At 47.7% G+C, this 18,239-nt stretch overlaps 3 protein-coding genes across 5 annotated transcripts; 2 read left to right on the top strand and 1 right to left on the bottom strand.

Annotated features, from left to right (window-relative positions):
• Positions 1 to 778: 778 nt before the first annotated feature.
• LOC117857917 (uncharacterized) lies at positions 779 to 5,299 on the bottom strand. Of its 3 annotated transcripts, none has more exons than XM_034740830.2 (7): positions 2,876 to 5,260; positions 2,547 to 2,796; positions 2,267 to 2,419; positions 2,076 to 2,184; positions 1,887 to 2,001; positions 1,193 to 1,253; positions 779 to 1,074 (listed from the first exon to the last, which is right to left on the bottom strand). In XM_034740830.2, exons 1-6 carry the CDS (start codon positions 2,918 to 2,920, stop codon positions 1,212 to 1,214), a joined length of 714 nt encoding a protein of 237 aa, XP_034596721.1. In that variant the 5' UTR covers positions 2,921 to 5,260; the 3' UTR covers positions 779 to 1,074; positions 1,193 to 1,211. The 3 variants fall into 3 exon arrangements, with proteins under 3 accessions (XP_034596721.1, XP_034596720.1, XP_034596719.1); XM_034740829.2 differs by having other exon boundaries at positions 1,189 to 1,253; positions 2,876 to 4,550; XM_034740828.2 differs by lacking the exon at positions 1,193 to 1,253 and having other exon boundaries at positions 2,876 to 5,299.
• A 6,818-nt stretch (positions 5,300 to 12,117) lies between these two features.
• LOC117857913 (protein NRT1/ PTR FAMILY 2.7) lies at positions 12,118 to 14,497 on the top strand. The gene is made up of 4 exons (XM_034740821.2): positions 12,118 to 12,252; positions 12,372 to 12,589; positions 12,724 to 13,313; positions 13,471 to 14,497. The coding sequence occupies exons 1-4, from the start codon at positions 12,162 to 12,164 to the stop codon at positions 14,294 to 14,296; spliced, it is 1,725 nt and encodes a 574-aa protein (XP_034596712.1). The 5' UTR covers positions 12,118 to 12,161; the 3' UTR covers positions 14,297 to 14,497.
• A 1,242-nt stretch (positions 14,498 to 15,739) lies between these two features.
• Positions 15,740 to 17,822, top strand: LOC117857919 (mitochondrial import inner membrane translocase subunit PAM16 like 2). The gene is made up of 4 exons (XM_034740831.2): positions 15,740 to 15,985; positions 16,118 to 16,205; positions 17,254 to 17,384; positions 17,521 to 17,822. Exons 1-4 carry the CDS (start codon positions 15,983 to 15,985, stop codon positions 17,638 to 17,640), a joined length of 342 nt encoding a protein of 113 aa, XP_034596722.1. The 5' UTR covers positions 15,740 to 15,982; the 3' UTR covers positions 17,641 to 17,822.
• The last annotated feature ends 417 nt before the right edge of the window (positions 17,823 to 18,239 follow it).

Here is an 18,239-nt window from a genome sequence, read left to right as displayed (position 1 = left end):
TGGTTGGTGTTGATACTTGATACTAGTCTACATAAACTTGGATAAACCTAATATGGTTTGACATGTAAACATATCACAAAAAGTGCGATAGATTTTATGATTTATCACGTCATTTATGCATGCATCTACTGCTGAAAGTGGCTCGCCCTTCTTTTCCCCCACCACATTCAAATGCCATGCATATTTAAACTCGAAACACCGGGCATTACATTAGCAAATGGGCCACGGATAAGCAAGACGACATACCTAATTTATACCGGATCGAGAGCTTGGATCTATCTGTGCCTGTGGGCATACCAAACTTATTCGATCAAACGATCAGCAGCCAACCCCTGTTTTTACTGCCGGATCGAGAGCTTGGATCCACACACACCACCCTCCAGGAGCGCCACCATTTATGGGCACCTTTCACGGTTCGGTAACGGGTAAACCGGCTGAATAAGCTGAAGCGAACAGACCCAATGCTCCAAATGCACAATTCCATCGACTTTCGCGGTTCTTATTTGCATCAGGTCAATTCAAGTGTTCCGACAAGTTGATGGAATTGCCAAAGGGTTTCTCATCTGATGAACGTCCAACACCGGTGACATGATTGATCAACTAATAGCGGTGTCTCAAGTCTTGATCAAAGGGCCAAGGGACATATTGGTAAGACATCAGATGCACCTCACGCTGCCATTGGTTTGATCAGTGTGGATTGCTTAGTTAGGATCAAAGAAACCTCGCCGCATCCAGTGCCACGACACAACATATGGCTTTGCTTGTGACAGTACGGCAGTGGACAGAATTAGTGACTGTACGGTCTGGTTAAGCTAAGCAGCTTCGTTCAACGACACAGACTGACATACATATACTACCCAACAAAAGGTGATCCAAGCATGGTAAGCTGGTTACAGCATGGCACTAACATTGTTCAGTTAAAGACACTACCGCCTAATCTGAGAGGCACACATCTGCTCTCCTTTACAAAATACGCCCTGTTTCGACAGGACTTAGCGACCCTGCAAGATGATATAGCTTCCCATCCTGAATAGAGTCAGCTCGTCCTCGCCCACAACGAACAGGGCAGATACCCTGCAAGGCCGAGAAATGATGAGAAAACACGTTACTAGCTATTGTTCCTAAAAGGAATTGACAAGGCATATCATTTCGATCAAGAAACAAGTAAAGGTGAAGCAATCAAAATACCTACTGATCACCATGTCATACTATCAACTTGAATTTTCTTCTGCGACAGTGCTTGTGCCCACAATCTACTCCACCATGAAAAGGGAGGAAATTGAGCTTAGTTTTTAGCAGATTCAAAACATCTTTTTGAAACGAAAGACTCAACACATCTCACATAATTTCCTAACATGATCTTGACAAGACTTGATTTTAGGATGGAATGTTGGATTCAGGAATGGAATATTCCCCTGCTGGCTGCTGCTGATTGTTTCTGTGCAGTTCATTATCAGAAGTAAAATTCAGAAAATGCTACTAGCCTGCCAAACCGGTTTATTCACCTTTTCATATAGTGTAGCAGTGGCAGCGGAACACAAGCAACTTTTCATTCACATACATATGCTTCAGCTAAACTAATGCAACTAATATTTCTGGAACGGTAATAAAAGGAAATTTAAAAGACATGGCAATCACAGGTATGACTGTATGAGTCGTGATACTATACATAACCCTGGAGATGGTTGAAAAAAGAACTCTGCAAACAACACATGTTTATGGAAGAAGAATGCAGTTACTGGATCGTGTACAAGTATGATGATGGTTTCCGGAGGCTATTGTTTTCATGACATTTGTATCACCTTTATATTGCCTACTCTAAAAAAACAGTGCCTTTGATAGATCAAAATTTGTAACATTATTGGCAAAGGCGGTTGCATGCATACCTGTGCAATGTAGTCTTTAAGCTTCCCACTGATGGATTCATCCAATGCCCTCTCAGCAAGCTCATACATCACAACATGACCTTCTGGTCCAGCAAGTTTCTCCTTCAGCAAGTACCTGCATTAAGCAACAAAGATGAACCGAAAAAGTTTGCAATGAATTACAGATTCCACAGCACATACCAAACCAACCTTTGCTGCACAAGGAGTTCAAGCGCCTGCTTATTGTTACCAAGAGCAGGGTGCTTCTCGTCATTATCATTCTTCAAACCCAACCGCTTCAACTGATGCCAGAGGTCCTCTGGAAAGTGATTGACAGAGCTCAGGAACATCAGACCATGAAGTCTTCCTAACCAAAGCAAATAATTTTCCCCTTCCCTTACCTTCAGGGATTTTGCCACCAGCAAGATGAATAAGGCTAATGATAGTGAAAGCAAAGCCAGACAGAGGGGCAGCCTCCTTATCCTCAACATACTTGCTATATACCTCATGGTCTAGCTGGCTGACCAGAACATAGCTCTTCGCCTCCGCATTCGCTAAACACATTTCCCACAAAGTTCATTAGCCATTGCCTGCCGGGCAGCTGTTATGGTGACAGACGCAGAGGAAATGGCAAAGAATTGAGAGGAAAGGATTAAGAAAGAAACAAAGAGGATGCCTTACGCTGCGGCTGTGACGGCCGGCCAGAGCGCGTGGACGGGGCGCGGGTCCTCTGGAGCTCCCTCATCTCGTACCCAAAGGTGGCGGCGAGCCTGTCCCGGGCCTCGTTGATGACGAGCGCGGGCAGGGCACGCTGGCGGTAGTTCTTGGTGACGATCCCCGTGAGCTCCTCCCGCTTGATGGGGCAGCCGGAGGTCTGGTGCGTCTTGAAGAGCATGTACCGCATCACCTCCGCCACCAGCTTGTCCTTCTCCTGCAGGACGGGGCCGGTCAGACAAAACGTCGAACACCTCGCGTGCGCTCTGCAGCGGGGAGGGTGGGGGCGCACGAACCTCCTTGGAGATGTCGATCTGGGCGAGCTCCTCGCTGGTCGCCATCCGAGGAGCACGGGGAGGTGAGGACTTGTCGCGGAGTGCCCGCTGACGGCTGATCGGAGGAGGAGAACCCTAGGCTGCCGGGGGAAGAGGAGTCGCCGTTCGGTTCGCGCGAGAATGGCTCGAGGGGAAGGGAAGGGGAATCGATGGAAGAGGTGGGGTCGTGGGGATTGGATTTGCGCGCGCACCCGAGCGATTTGGCGCCACCGAATTGGGGGAAGGCTGGCCGTGCTGGGCCGAGTTCCTAGCAACACTGAACAAGACCAAGACAGTTAGCCACGGCGAGGTTGGACACCCAGTTCGCCGTCGCCGCCGCGCCGCCGCACACGCCCCGGTGCCGCAGCGGGTAGATCTCCGAGTTGACGATCCACGGCACGGTGCCCATCCCGGGGGAGAAGAAGATGATGTAGAGTGCAAGCCCGACCAGCGCCAGCCACCCGAACCGGCTCGGGCACCCGCGCGTGTACCACCGCCGGCCCTCGCCGCCGCAAGTGTCGCGCGCCGTGCTGTTCGACACCAGGCACGCGCCGGGGAGGAGCCCGCCGGCGCCCGACGCGCAGAAGCCGCACTTCATTCATTTAGCAAAATGGGAAATTCACCTTAACTTTGCATCATATCACAGAATTAACATAGCAAAATCACTAGAGAACAAAGTCCAGATGGATCGATGATGCGCCTTCTCTGGTTAGAACCATCTAGCGTTGTCTGCAGTCTGCAGTCCCTCGAAAATACGTGGAGAACTTTTCTGATCTTATCTTCTGGTTTCTCTCGGTTCGATCTTGTTTCTAAAGTTTTTGTTTGGCCAACCAGTAGGCTACAGAGTGGATCAAGGCATCAAGCTACTGTTGATGGAGTCTGTCGAGGGCGACAAGGCAAGGCTCCATCACTTTTGCGTAGTGCATCAAGCAAAGCTAGCGACGGGAACAATGTATAGGATGGGGAAGAAGGTAGTGAGAGACAGCTAGAGAGCTAGCCGTGTATTTTATAAAATTTTCTCTCGTCTTTTCGGCACAGAATGTATCCAGTCGCCCTTTCAAGTTTCAACTCTTTTGCCTTGCCAACCGATCAGTAGGCCAACATCTCTTGTGTGCATCAAGAGTTGAGGACAACACTAGACGGCACTGCCCATGTGCTTCTGAACTGAAGGCTGAGGTAGGATTCATATAGCCAGGACCTTGCAAGAAACTGCATGGGCACTACTCTGTTCCTTGAAATCCTCCTGCATGGCTGCATCGGCATAGCTCCTATCATACTTCAGTAGTTCAGTCAGTTACTTTACATTATCCATCAGCCTCTGCTTGACCTGGTGACACCAGCATGCTGAAAAACGTTTGAGCAGACAGCAGAGAACATGCTCTTCTGGTCCAAGCCGTCACAATCCTCGCAATCAAATCCATTCTCCTCTTTTCAATAGAGCTCGGAACACATCAATAGAGCTCTGCTTGTTGACTCTGCTCAGTGCTTAAGCGGCTGACGTGTAGCCTGGAAACGGTACCCCGTTATAGAGATGGTAACATGAGCAGGACGTATATGTTTCCCGTCAGCATTGTCTAATGCCACCTTTAGAGATTCATAACTGCATAGCTTTAAGAAAAAAATACTAAGAGAAAAAAAGGGACCTTCTGTAAAAGGAAAGCAAGAGCACAAGTAGCTATGTACAATCCTCGATCACGAATCTCAATGCATTTCGGCGGTAAGGATAGTGTCTGCCATGCATCTATATCTGAACCATGCAGGCTGCCAATTCTCAAGATATGCATCAGCAATCATCTAATAAATGATGAGATCTAAAGCAATTCATCTTGTTTCAGCTAATAATAGCGCTGCTTAAGGCAGGGTCGTTAGAGGGCAAGATTGCTCGTGGATCAAGCTTCCGATTTTATTTCATTTGCAAAATGATGGCTGTACCATGGTTCCATCGGTTGGTATTTGCTTTATATTAATCAGCATTCTAGCCAGTTTTCATTATACATCATTTCGAACAAAGCTCCAGGTGCAGTTGCATCAGACCGCGGAGCACCGTATTTACATGTACAAGTTACCTAGCCTGCATCAAGAACTTCAGAAAAAGCTTAACCTTTGAAAAGAAATACTCCACCCATTTCTCCATGATATAACATGTTTTTAGTTTCATTCTAATAAGTAATTAAAAGTTTCTAATTCTGACCAATCTTATATGAAAAATAAACCAACATCTACAAACATCAAACTAAATCCATTAAATCTATCATGAAATATACCCTGATAGTGTGCATTTACGTGGATGTTAATATATTTTATATAAATATGGTCGAAGTTAGATGAGTTTAGTTTATGACAAAACTAAAATATCTTACACTTTAGAACAGAGGGAATAAAAATTTATTCATCGTAATATCTAGATGAGCCCCGGCCGCACCCCGCCACCGTCCGCCCGAGTGCCGGAGCCCCAATCGTACAACACCTGAGCCCCGCACCAAAGAGAGAGAGGGGGAGGGAGGGGGGGAGGCGGCGTACTTACACTGCTCAGCCACCGCCGTCGGATCTAAGGGAGAGGTAGCCGCTACTCAGAGATCCACGCGCACCTTGCTTCGCCACGCCCTGCCGACGCTCCGCCGCTGTGCCCTCCCGTCGAAGCTCCACCGCTCCTTACTCCGCCACGCCTTGCCGATGCTCTGCCACCTCACCGCACCCTTACTTCTTGCCTTCGCTGCTCCTTGCCCCGCCGCCGCTCCTCGCCACATGTAAGAGGTAAGGGGCGAGCGGAGGGGGGAGGAGAGGGGCAACGATGGGATCTGTGTAGAGGAGAGGGAGGGGATTCAATTAGGGAGAGAGAGGATTCAGTGAGGAGAAGAAGAGAGAGAGACACGGGTGAGAGGATGAGGGGACGAGCGGATAAGTGTGGGGAGCAGGGTGAGCGTGGTGGGGTGAGAGAGAGAAGGGGGGCTAACGATGCATGAGGAGAGGTTGCGATTTGGTACCGGGTGAAGCCTCCACCCGGTACTAAAAGTCCTCAGGCACATTAGTACCGGTTGGAGACTTCAACCGGTAATAATTTGTGACCTTTAGTACCGGGTGAAGCCTCCACCTAGTACTAAAGGTGGTCACGAGGGGCTCCTCGGGGACTAGCCGAGCATTAGTACCAAGGCAAAATGCAACCGATACTAAACCTCAGGATAAATGCTAAATTTTCGAGTAGTGTGATAAATATACGAATAATGGAAGTATACCTATACATACTAGTGTTTTCGCACAAAAACGCTGCAAGCTGAATATCCATTCCTCAGAGCTAATTGCCACTCATAATCACCTACAACATCACCATCTGTTTTATATCAGAGCCCAAATATTACTCTTACAATTACTAAGATAGGTGTTGTGCATCAGTCTCTCAATAATCTCACGCCAAATACTATATTAATACATGCACCTCTAATAATAACAATGCAAGTGGATCCCTTTCTTTCAGGAGGAGGGCCGGGGACTCCCAAACTCCATTAATGCAACTTTTTTTTGGGATTTGAGAGTGGGTTTTGGGAACAACTGGAGATGCTCCGCTCACAAATTTTCCTTCATACATACAACCAAAAGAAATAAAGGTAGCGAATGGTCACATTATATTGCCCTTGTGAAAAATCTAGCTGCTAGATATAAACTTGGAAATTACACTACTTGATGAGTAAGTTTTTAGGTGTAGGCATGTGAAATATGGCCATAAATTGTGTGGTCAAAGGAAGATGCAGAAGGACATAAAATGAGTGATGGAGAAATTGGCATCGACAGGTCAAGATATTTGTTTCAACAAAATTTTAAAAGAATGAACAGGGAACAGCTTATAGTCCCATTCCCAAAGGAGTCTCACCCTCTGTCCGGACTCCGGAGTCACCATCTAGTTTGGCTTGTTAATTTTCTGCAGATTTCAATTCGATCTTGTTCTTGCTGACCCGCCATAAGTAGTTCTATATTCTGTATAGTCTCCAGACCTAATGCTGCATACACTTTTTCCCTTTGCAGCCTTACCTGTGGTGTTTCAATAATTCAGCTATAGCCTGACATATAATTACAGAAGTAAAATGAAACCAGCAAATCAAAGAGGTGAGTAGATGAAAGTTCAGGATCGGAGCGAGGAAAACATACATCTACGGGACTATCAGATCCAGTGAATTAGATCACCATTTCTTTCTCAGCTCGATTCGAAGAATTTTATTTGGATTTTCGACCTTAATTCATCCAATTACTACATATAGATCAGTAGCACAACATATAGCTAAACGACTAATCAAATTTACTACTCACAAAACGCACAAATAATAATCATTGGTACTTACATGCCAGATGTAGCTCACCCTAGCTACTAGCTCTAGTGCCTGTCAATCCGGGACATGCCGATCAAGGATGCTGCCGCCGGCGGGGAGTAGTAGTATGTAGTTGTAGTGCTGGCCGAGATCGACGGCGCGCGCGACGACGACGACGGCAGCCGCCGGCGGGAGACCAGGCCGGAGACCCGTACCGCCACGAAGAGCGCCGTGCCGATGTCCACGGCCATGTCAACGACCTCTTGCAGTCTGCAGATGCTTCTTCTCATCATCACCCGCAGCAGGACATGGAGCGCGCAGTCCATGGACGCCATCGTCTAGCCTGCCTCGCTCTCTTGCTGCTGCCGCTGCTTTTTGTATCGCTAGACCTGCAACTGCTGCAACAGATGCGCGCAAGAGGTGCCCTTACCTCTTTGCTTCTCTTTCTTTGCTGAAGCTGAGCTCTTGCTAGGTAGCTAGCTCACGGCCGGCGTGTGCTTTGGACGGGCAGGTAGCTTGTTTTTGTCATGTACCTTGTTGCAAATACCTTTTTTTTTTCGGAAATGTACGTACCTTGCAGATTAATATTGATGGGCTTGAAAGCAACATGGATCTACCATACGTACTATTGTGTGCGCATTTATTTGAAATCAGCTTGCTTGTCCCGTTTGGTAGAGCTCCAGCTTCTCCCATAACAACTTTGTCTCCAGCTTATTTGATAGAGTCGTTTTTCTAGTGGAGCTAAAGCCGTTTTGCAAAATGTTTAGTGAAACAACTTCTCAATGGTAATATGGGTAATTTTATGATCACTTAATGCTTGAAGAGAGAGAGGAGAAGCCGGTGAAGCTACTTTTTTTTCCTCCTCCTTTATAGTGCATGCCGTTTTGTGGCTCCTCCGAGCTTCGGTAGTGGAGCCGTTTTGAAATTGCTCCTTCACCAAAAACTGATGGAGAAGCAGAAGTCTCGCCAAATGAGATCTAAGTTTGGAAGTAAAGGTTAAGCACGTTGAAAAAGCACGTACGCGGACGGTGACAAAAAATAACTGCAAGAGAATCAATAATCTTGCATGCGCCATCTGCGACAGCGATTAGCAACATGATGTGCTCATTGCCATGTGACGCACGACAGTTTTCAGTACTGCAGCTGATGATCTGCAACTGCAAATAGTTCATCACAATGCCAACGCCCCCTAGCTAGTAGCTAGCTAGCTAGCCGAAAATTAAACACCCCGTCCCATCACAATGCGCACAAATAGTTCGAAACATGATGATGCGCCGGGGAATCTGCTGAAATTTTGTTTGGAATAATTCCATAGCAGCAGATGTTCTTCAACAAGTTTTGTAGAAAAATCCCCATTCTCCAGATGACTTAGCTAGCTTGAAGATCGATTGATGTATGCATATGCTTTGTAGCTTGCACTGGTGCGAAGCAGCTAACAACTAACTGAGAATTACGAATTGGTGAATCTGAATTCTAGTTGGAAGGATACCAACAAGTCGCCCTACTAGAAATACGAGTATTCGACGTGCGAATCCGAATTCGGTAGGGTCAGGGAGGTTTCATTCTCGCGTGAGTGCGTCGGACTCGGCTTGGAGCTGCGGCTGATCGCGAGGGGCGCGCGGCCGGCGGGGCCCGGATGAGGACATGGTGTGCTCATCGCCCCGGGCCACCGGGGCACGCACCCCTAGGCGTCGTTTCAGCTGGTTCAGGGGGTTAGGGTGTCGACACTTCTGCTCATCTCTCGTGTTCCATTGATAGCCGCGTACGTAGGATGGTCTTACCAGATCCATGATGACAAGACCCGATGGAATCTGGCGGTAGCATGCTTCCACCGTCCTAAATAATCCCACATCTCACTCCTTTGAGAAGTTAAATTTTTTAAATTTAATTAAAATTTATGCAAAAACGTACTACTATTCGTGATGCATAATAAGTACCATAAGATTTAGCATTGAGTACACTTTCCTAATAAATTTATTTAGAGATATAAATATTGGTACTATTTTTTATATTCTTAGTCAAACTAAAAATATTTGACTCTGCGCTTATTTTGGAAGGGAGCGGAGGTTAGTAACAACTAACAACTGATTCATCATTTTTTGTTGAGTTAACCTGATTTCAATTTTAAGCAGGTGCCACTGTTGTATTTTCATTTCTTTTCTTTCTCGGGAAACAAGCGGTGTTGTTGATTACGTACTTCGTGCAACAACTTGCTAAATGTTAGACACGTGTACGTAGGGAACTTATACTCGTGTTGCCATCCATCGTGCAATAAACAGTGCTGGATTTCGTGGGCTACATATCCAACTTAACCTTTGTTGCTTGTTTGGTTGTACTTCAACCTGGAGAAAGCTATATCGCACTTAGTATTTCGAGAAGCTCTCACACTCAGATTTTTATTTTACACCAATCGACGAACGACAACTCTTCTCCTCCTCTTTCATGGGAGATGTGAGCTAGTCGTTGGGGAGAAGATAAGAGGAAAGCAGGAATTTATCAGGCCCCTCCATTTTCAACATGATGTTCAAAAATTCGAGTGCGCGGAGTTCCTTCAACACTCGAGTATTTCAAAGACAGCCCCTTCAACTTTCAATATGTCTTGTCCACTTCGTCTTTAAGGGCGATATTACGTATCGTTGGTGCGTAGAATAAATTAAATTACATGGCATTTGACATTCCGTTTTGATAGTAGGCCACACGTCTTATTCAAGGTAGTAAATTTATGAAAGTGGTACATGTTGAGTCTGCATTTTTATTATAGTATGCATGCGCACAATAAACGTGTAACATTTTTTTTTACAAAAGCAAAAATGACAAGAAGATGCTCAAGAACATTATGTTGAAGGCCTAGGCACGAGCTATATATGTAGTTTAATGGTAATAGAAAAGAGTACCAAAATATAATGACAATCTATACACAGCAGCATATACTCGCCCTCCGGTAATGAATAAGTGATGTTTTGAACATTAATTAGCACAGCTTTGCATCTAAATTAAGCGTATGTTTTGTTGAAATGTATCTGCATAGAGGAAATAATGATACTACCGATAACATTAAGAACTAATTTTCTATGAGGAAAACTTACTCAACAAACTTCACTTATTTGTGACGGAAAATTTAACCAAATTCAACAAATGTAAAAGCAATTTGCAACCAAGCGGCAACAAGGAACTTCACTTGGCCCTGTTTGGCACGGCTCCACTCCTAAACTCCAGCAACTCCATCAAAAAATTCAGCCAAACACCCCAACTCCAAAACTCCATGGAGTTGCCAACTCCATGGAGCTGTAGTGCAAATGGAGGTGGAGTTTTGGAGCACCTCTTTTGCTGCTCCAGAAACCTCTCTTTTGAACCTCCTCGTGGAGTTGGTGGGTAATTACCCACTAATGCCACTGGTTACACAAAAAAACGTTTCATTCTATTCTCTCTTCTATTCTCTCGAGCCCCACTCGCCGCCAGAGCCCGCCCGTCGCCGCCCCCGTCGCCCGTCGCCGCCCGCCACCGCCCGTCACCCGCCGCCCGCCGCCGCCCGCCGTCGAGCCCGCCGCCCACCCCGCCGCCCGTCGCCGCCCAGCCCACCACCCACCCCGCCGCCCGTGGAGGGTCTCCCGTGTGCAGCACAGTGCAGTGGAAAAAGGGGAAGAAGAAGATGGGATAGAGAGGACGACAAGTGGGGCCTTAATTAGGGGGCAACAATGGCAATCAACACTGAAATCGATCTTTTTTGGAGCTGAGAGCACCATCTAGCCAAACACCTCATTTTTGTTTTGGAGTTTTGGAGTGGAGCTGGCTCCATGTGGAGTTCAGGAGTGGAGCAGCTCCACCCGGAGTTGGAGCCATGCCAAACAGGACCTTAAATGCCAAAAGCCATTATGTACGTTTAGGATCATTGGATTATTACATATGTTTAAAAGCAATTTCATATGTTTTTTTTATCTTATGATCATGAACTACATATAAACATAAAAGATATCCACAGTCAAAATATATTGTCGGAGAGACCGCGCCTAAGTCAAAACTCTGAAACGATGATGAGGCAATATGGTCGACACGTGCTAGGAAGCGACCCCACCAGACAGTGGTTCAAGCGCTTGACACCTGGGCTGGAAACTCATAGTATGCGACTTACATTGCACTACTAGAACATCACTCTAAGGGAAACAAACTTTCCCTAGGATACTGCAATTTTTCCCAGGGAAAGAAAGAAACCGTAGGGAAACCTCCGGATTCCAGTAGTGTTATGCTCTTCCTTGAAAAAAAATAAAATAAAAGGAAGAGACCGAAAAGGACATATGAAAGCTGTGCGTGCTTGCATCGGATCATCGCCTATGATGGATCCACTAGTTCAAAAAAAGCACCGGCTCACAAGCACTAGGAATCCTTTTCAGTCCTGGGACAAAATGGAGGCACATATGATCAAGTGCATTGCAGTTAGTGGAACATCGATCATATCTTACCCACACAGCAGCAAGATACTGAATCATATGCAGTTTCTTTCAGTGTTGCCCTCCGTGCTGTTTCTTTCAAGAAGCTTTTTTATTCTCTAGCGATTTGACTTTGAGATAGATAGATCTCTATCATACATGAAATGAAATGATCCATGTTGTCGATCATCATGACAGACGGGATCGAGTAGTCTAGCGTCCTATTACGGCAAAGGCAAAAGATACTCTGTGATCTCTACGTACGTAGGTGCTGTATACGTAGTGTGTAGACCAAATCTTTATAAACTAACTAAGCGAATAAAGCTCTTCCATTATTCATTCATCCATACAATTGTACATTCTTATCCCTTCTTTTTCTACTGGATAAAATTTTACTACACTGCCTTTTACTTCTTTTTTCTTTTTCTTGCAGATTTTGACGTTAGCTTGTATATGTACACATATATAGGGACAGTGCTCGGACAAGTTCACACGCATTGCCTTACTCTCTCCTCACCTCAGTACACAGTTAGCTGCCTGAGCAACATGAGAACAGCTGCATCTACTGTATCATCTGACCATCAGACACCTGTCAGGAAGAAAGGAGGAGGCTGGATCACTCTGCCGTTTCTTGCAGGTTGCGAAACTGTCTTTTCTTTTCTTTTTTTCCTGGCAACGAGAATGAAGCTTCACTGTACACTTACTAGCGTATATTTCTTGAGATGTTTCGTACGGTGTGCGTGTATATACGTTCAGGGAGCGTGATAGGTCTGGGGATGGCCATGAGCGCCACGAGCAGCAACCTCATCGTCTACCTCATCAGGAAGTACAACGTCAAGAGCATCGACGCCGCCCAGATCTCCAACATCGTCCGCGGCTGCATGCAGCTCGCGCCCGTCATCGGCGCCGCCGTCTCCGACGCCTACTTCGGCTGCTACCCCGTCGTCGCAGCCGGCGTCGCCATCTCTCTGCTTGTAATATATATAATCAAATATCGACAGCTCAATTATTCACACACTGATTTTACACACACATGTCCTCTGAATTCCTGATTATTAGCTTCGTTCTGTGGCTGTGTGATTAACTTTATGGTAAGTAAAATGTGCAGTCATTTGTGGTTTTCACGCTGACGGCCGCGTTCCCGTCGCTGCGTCCGCCGGCGTGCGCGCCGGGCGCCGCCGCGTCGTCGTCGCCACCATCATGCCAACCGCCGAGCGCCATCCAAGCAGCGGTCCTCTACGCGGCGGTGTGCCTCCTGGCCGTCGGCAACGGCGGGACGCGGTACAACGCGGCGGCGCTGGGCGCGGACCAGTTCATCGGCGGCGAGGAGGAGCAGCGGCGCGGCCGGGACGCCTCCTTCTTCAGCTGGTACTTCGTCTGCCTCTACGCCTCCTACGTGGCCGGCGACACCGCGCTCGTGTACGTGCAGGACAGCGTCAGCTGGGCCCTGGGCTTCGGCGTCTGTGTTGTCACGACTGGACTGGGCCTCATCGCGTTGCTTGCCGGGTCGAGATATTACAGACGGCCCGTTCAGAAAGGGAGCCCGTTTACGGCCCTGGCGAGGGTGGTGGTGGCCGCTGCGAGGAAGGCAACGCTGAGCTCGACCTCACTTGCGAGAATGCAGTATCACCATGGATCAAGTCGTCACTCTGACGCGACCACTCAAACACAATATCATGCTCCAAGCCAGAGATTCAGGTCTGTGAATCTACCTGAAATTCTCAGAAGACATTTTCAAAATTGAGGCCCCATTTGGAAATGCATTATCCCTGGTTCCTATGAAATTTGAATTGTTTCCGTCCGAATCTTTCCAAATTCTTGGGTTTCAAACAGGTCATGATCATACTCCTGTCAGGTTCTTGAACCGAGCTGCGATGGTTGCGGAAGGTGAGGTGTCCGTAGGCAAGCCATGGCGCCTGTGCACGGTGCGAGAGGTGGAGGACTTGAAATCGCTCCTCCGCGTGCTGCCGCTGTGGTCGTCGGGGATCCTGGTGAGCACGACGGTGAACGCGCAGGTGAGCCTCACCGTCCTCCAGGCCCTCACCATGGACCGCGCCCTCGGGCCCCGCTTCGCCGTCCCGGCCGCCTCCATGACCGTCACCGTGCTGATCGCCTTCGTCCTCTCCGCCGCGCTCTACGACCGCCTCGTCGCCCCGCTCTGGGAGAGGCTCGCCGGCGGCCGCAAGCCGACCCCGCTCCAACGCGTCGGCCTCGGGCACGCTCTGAACGTCGCCAGCATGGCCGTCGCCGCGCTCGTGGAGCGGAGACGGATCCGCGTGGCGCACGCCCATGGCTCAGCAGCCACCGTGCCGATGTCGGCGCTGTGGCTGGTGGCGCAGCTGGCGCTGACCGGCGCGGAGGAGGCGCTGCACCTGCCGGGGAACACGGCGCTGTTCTACCAGGAGTTCCCGGCGACGCTGCGGAGCACGGCGACCGCGATGCCGCCTCTGTTCATCGCCGTCGGGTCGTACCTGAGCACGGCGTTCGTGGATGCCGTGCGGCGCGCCACGGGGTGGCTGCCCGACGACCTGAACCGGTCGCGCCTGGACATGGTGTACTGGACGCTGGCCTTGGTCGCCGCCGTGAACTTGGGCTACTTCCTTGTGTGCGCGATCACGTACCAGTACAAGAATGTCGTCGACGGCGACGGAAAGGACAATCAGATAATGGACGAGAAGTAAAACTTCGACCGGAATCCAAGTTGGCTGCTAAAATGTATCAGTACTGTGCGCGCATGTTAACTTTGAAGTTAGGGTACGTTTAGTAGAGCTTATCTTATTCTGATTCTCTACTAGAGTTGATTCTCTGAGAGAAATGATTCTGTGGTTGAAAATGATTCTCGAGAATCACTTCACAAAATCAGAAGAAGTTATTTTTTTTCAGCTTCCAGTCTCTTAATTCATTTCAGAGAATCACTGAATCAGCAGAGAATCACTCCTCTTCTGTGAAAAACTGTTTGACAGACCTCCCGCCGGAATCGACGGAGAATCTTTGATGACTGAAACCGCGTCGCGGTACAGAAAATCCATCACGCCACGTCATCATTTCCTTGAGAGCCGTCAGATCAGAGATGCGCAGAACCAGAAACATCGGATCAAGCCTCCATGACGTCGGCTGCATCATGCTTGGCACACAGGATCCAGACTCATCTGGATTCTTCGTTCCCCAAGCGCAACACCAAATCGTGCAGACGCGCCGAAGCCGATGGGCTACGGCGCCGCTGCTCTCCCTCACCTCCCTCCAGCACGGCAGCACCAGCGCCGCTACCGCTACGCCCGCCTTCTGTTGACTCTCCCGTCCGCCATTCCTTGCCCCTGCATCTGATGCTACCACACCCCGCCGAGCTTCCTCGTCTGCCTCGTGCCGTTGCCATCTCCTTCACGGCGCCCGTGTGATTGCCGGTGACCCAAATCAGGGAAGAGCCCCAAGGAAAAAGTGCTAAACAAGTGTAATTGGATATACACACAGCCCATCCCCACCTTCGATTACGACGGGAAGCCGGCGAGAAGTTCAGACACCTTGATGTGACGCTGTCCACCGTGAAGGCCTCCGCCGGCCAGCGCTGCATCTAGCTCGACGAGTCTCTAAGCCTTGCCTCCAGCATCACCACTTTCCATTAGCCATGAATCCCGCGCACCACCTCTGCTTTTCCCGCCCATCAGAGGCCACCCAATTAAGATTACAGCAGACATGGAAGCCCAATCCGTACAGGAAACATGTATATCCTCAGTCCTAGATTTCTAGTCTTCATCGGTTCATCCTTGGTTATTACTCTGTGACTATTCTTGGAATGACATTTTTCTAAACAGGCCTGTGATTCATCATTCGTATATGATTCATGATGTGAGAATTGGGTGCTATTGTAACCTTGTTCCAGGTTTATTTAATCAAGTGGAGATACATCCAACGGACGGTGGTGTGTGCACGAATCTCAAACGGTGGAAGTTGGGTAATACTTTCGGAAGTCCTCGGGCAACGATGGACATATTGGGCCCGGTGGTGGGCCCTTAGAATTGGCCCAACTAGTGCGTTTGTGTTCCGGTCCGCGTGGCACTCCACCACAACCGTCTTTCGTGCCGCACAAGATGAGCCCTAGTGCTCAAAGACGGCCGAGAAGCCAAAACGGACCCCAACACCAAACAAACCAACCCGCCCCGACGCGACGAGCCAAACCCGAAGCAACGCAGCCGCCACTTCTCTGAGCCAATCGGAGAGGCCGTAGCCGTCCGGCGGCGTGCCCTCCCTCCCTCCTCGCGATTCGCTGCCGCCCGTCCCCCGCGAGCGCCTGCTCCGAGGTCGCGCCTATCCCCTAGGGTTCCTTCCCCGCCGCCGCCGCCGTCACAGGAGGAGGAAAGGAATACATCGTCATGGTACGCCGATGTTCTGATTCCTCCATCGAATTTTTTTTTCCCCTACTAGCGAGCGATTCGTCCATGCGCTCCTTCCCCTTCCCCTTGCGAGGTTATTCCCTCCCCTGACGCTTCTGATCGATCTTTTAACAGGCGGGCAGGCTCCTCGCGAATCTCATCGTCATGGGCGGGAGCGTCATGGGCAGGGCCATGCTCCAGGCCTATCGCAAAGCCATCGTCAGTGAGTGCTCGCTCCTCTTTGCCTTGTCAAAAACTAGGATTTTCGGCCTACTTTGATTCTACATTGGGTGCCTGACATCGTGAAACCATGGCGTATCATTCTCTGGGCTAGTCATTTATGCAGACTGTAATTGTCAGTGACTAGAGTCATCTCCAACTGCCCTCAAAAAAAAAAGATTAGAGCCATCTCCAACTCTTTTTGCTTGGTGGTGGTATCTGGCTGACAGCTGACTGGCTCACAATGTCAATCCCAAATACGAATTTGAAGTCCTTTTGCCCCTAGTGTGTCCTCTCTTGTCCCAGGTTTCTGATGGGAGGTTACCTGAGTAATCTTTAAGATTTAGGGGTACCATTTGGAACAGCTCTATTTGTTAAAATACAATTAGAGATTGAAAATTTTACCCCTGTTACTGCTACTTGTGAATCTTTTCATGTATGCATTCTATAAAGCTTGTAATGTCGGTTCAAATTTTTTTTTTTGAGGCATTTGTCCCTGGTAGCCATTCTGCCAGCCTGTCACAGTTTGGGTGGTGGTGATATGATTATGATGTTGCTGTACCAGGGTAGCCACTAGCCAGCCATTGTGTATTTCTGTTGGTTGGTCCTTTCATTAGGAGCATCGAATAGCTTGGGGTGCCATGTTGTTAAATTGCAAATCAAAGATGTGAAAAATGAATTACTTTCTTCTTTTAAATAATTCTGCATTTGTGAACTAATAAGCGATGGTAAGTTCCACAATATGGTCTGCTCCCATCAGGAGGATATGTTGTCTCACTTTATTAATATTGAAGCATGTATGAAGTGCTTGCATACACGTGTGCCTAAGTCAATTTCATACTGTCTCCATTTGACATTTGATTAGATCAGATTTTTAATGCATAGCCTTAGATAGATAACAACACGAGAATGCTGAACTAGATGGCTTGTCTGACTTACTTAATCCTGAAACATCATTTACCTAAGGAGTTTGCTTTCATTCTGAAACATGCATCTGCATGGCTACAGTATCCACGTGAAATGCAATTAATTGTTTCTGATTTTTCTTGTAGATGCGAACCAAACTGGAGCTGCCCAAGAAGCTATAAATGGTATCAGACGGGCTAGCAAGGTCATGACTGAGCAAGAAGCCCGGCAGATACTGGGTATTAGTGAAAAATCGACTTGGGAAGAGATTGTTCAGGTCCGTGACAACTGAAAATATATTAATCTGTGAACAAAATATGTCCATGTAGCCATTAGTCTGTTAATTTCATACTGTAGAACCATTGACTGAGGCAAGCCTAACGTCAAATTTCTTTTGTTCGATTACTCTGCAGAAGTATGACACAATGTTTGAGAGGAATGCGAAGAACGGGAGCTTCTACCTCCAATCGAAGGTCCATCGCGCAAAAGAATGTCTGGAACCTTTATATCAAAAGCCTGATGTACCAAACTGAGATTGGCGTAGATGCCTAGCATCCGTTTGAACCATTACGCTTAACTGATCAGTTTGCCGATGTGGCTAGAGATCATTCTGTTTTTGAGTTATGCTGGGTGCATCAGGTTGATTGGTTGTAAAAGGGACCTTTGCTGGACTCAGAATAATGTTTAACAAAGATATGAGATTTTGTCTGATTCACTTTGGCAGTGCCTCCCTTGTGCTGTAAATTCATATGCCAATTGGCTGTGATGGAATATGTCTTTTAGATAAGGTTGGATTGAAAGCCACACTTTTGCAGCGATGGAGTAAGGGAGTGTTTTGATACCCCTATTAAAGTTTGCACCTGTCACGTCAGATGTTTGGATGATAATTAGGAGTATTAAACATAGGCTAATTACAAAACTAATTGCACAGATGGAGTCTAATTCGTGAGATGAATCTATTAAGTCTAATTACTCCATGATTTGACAATGTGGTGCTACAATAACCATTTGCTAATGATGGATTAATTAGGCTTAATAGATTCGTCTCGCGAACTAGCACAGGGTTCTGCAATTAGTTTTATAATTAGCTCATGTTTAATCCTTCTAATTAGCATCCAAACATCTGATGTGA

The sequence above is a fragment of the Setaria viridis genome, chromosome 5 (assembly GCF_005286985.2).
Source record: "Setaria viridis chromosome 5, Setaria_viridis_v4.0, whole genome shotgun sequence".
Classification (NCBI taxonomy): domain Eukaryota; kingdom Viridiplantae; phylum Streptophyta; class Magnoliopsida; order Poales; family Poaceae; genus Setaria; species Setaria viridis.
This window is presented reverse-complemented; position numbering and strand designations above follow the sequence as displayed.

What these genes read in the sequence shown, in the direction of transcription:
- LOC117857917 (XM_034740828.2), bottom strand. Translation starts at nt 2,920, where the DNA reads ATGGCGACCAGCGAGGAGCTCGCCCAGATCGACATCTCCAAGGAG. An exon ending in GAACTCCTTGTGCAGCAAAG is followed by an intron (nt 2,002 to 2,075) that starts GTTGGTTTGGTA and finishes TGCTTAATGCAG; the next exon opens with GTACTTGCTGAAGGAGAAAC. An exon ending in TTAAAGACTACATTGCACAG is followed by an intron (nt 1,075 to 1,886) that starts GTATGCATGCAA and finishes TCGGCCTTGCAG; the next exon opens with GGTATCTGCCCTGTTCGTTG.
- LOC117857913 (XM_034740821.2), top strand. Translation starts at nt 12,162, where the DNA reads ATGAGAACAGCTGCATCTACTGTATCATCTGACCATCAGACACCTGTC. An exon ending in CACTCTGCCGTTTCTTGCAG is followed by an intron (nt 12,253 to 12,371) that starts GTTGCGAAACTG and finishes ATATACGTTCAG; the next exon opens with GGAGCGTGATAGGTCTGGGG. An exon ending in GCTCCAAGCCAGAGATTCAG is followed by an intron (nt 13,314 to 13,470) that starts GTCTGTGAATCT and finishes TACTCCTGTCAG; the next exon opens with GTTCTTGAACCGAGCTGCGA.
- LOC117857919 (XM_034740831.2), top strand. An exon ending in CTATCGCAAAGCCATCGTCA is followed by an intron (nt 16,206 to 17,253) that starts GTGAGTGCTCGC and finishes TTTTTCTTGTAG; the next exon opens with ATGCGAACCAAACTGGAGCT. An exon ending in CTTGGGAAGAGATTGTTCAG is followed by an intron (nt 17,385 to 17,520) that starts GTCCGTGACAAC and finishes ATTACTCTGCAG; the next exon opens with AAGTATGACACAATGTTTGA.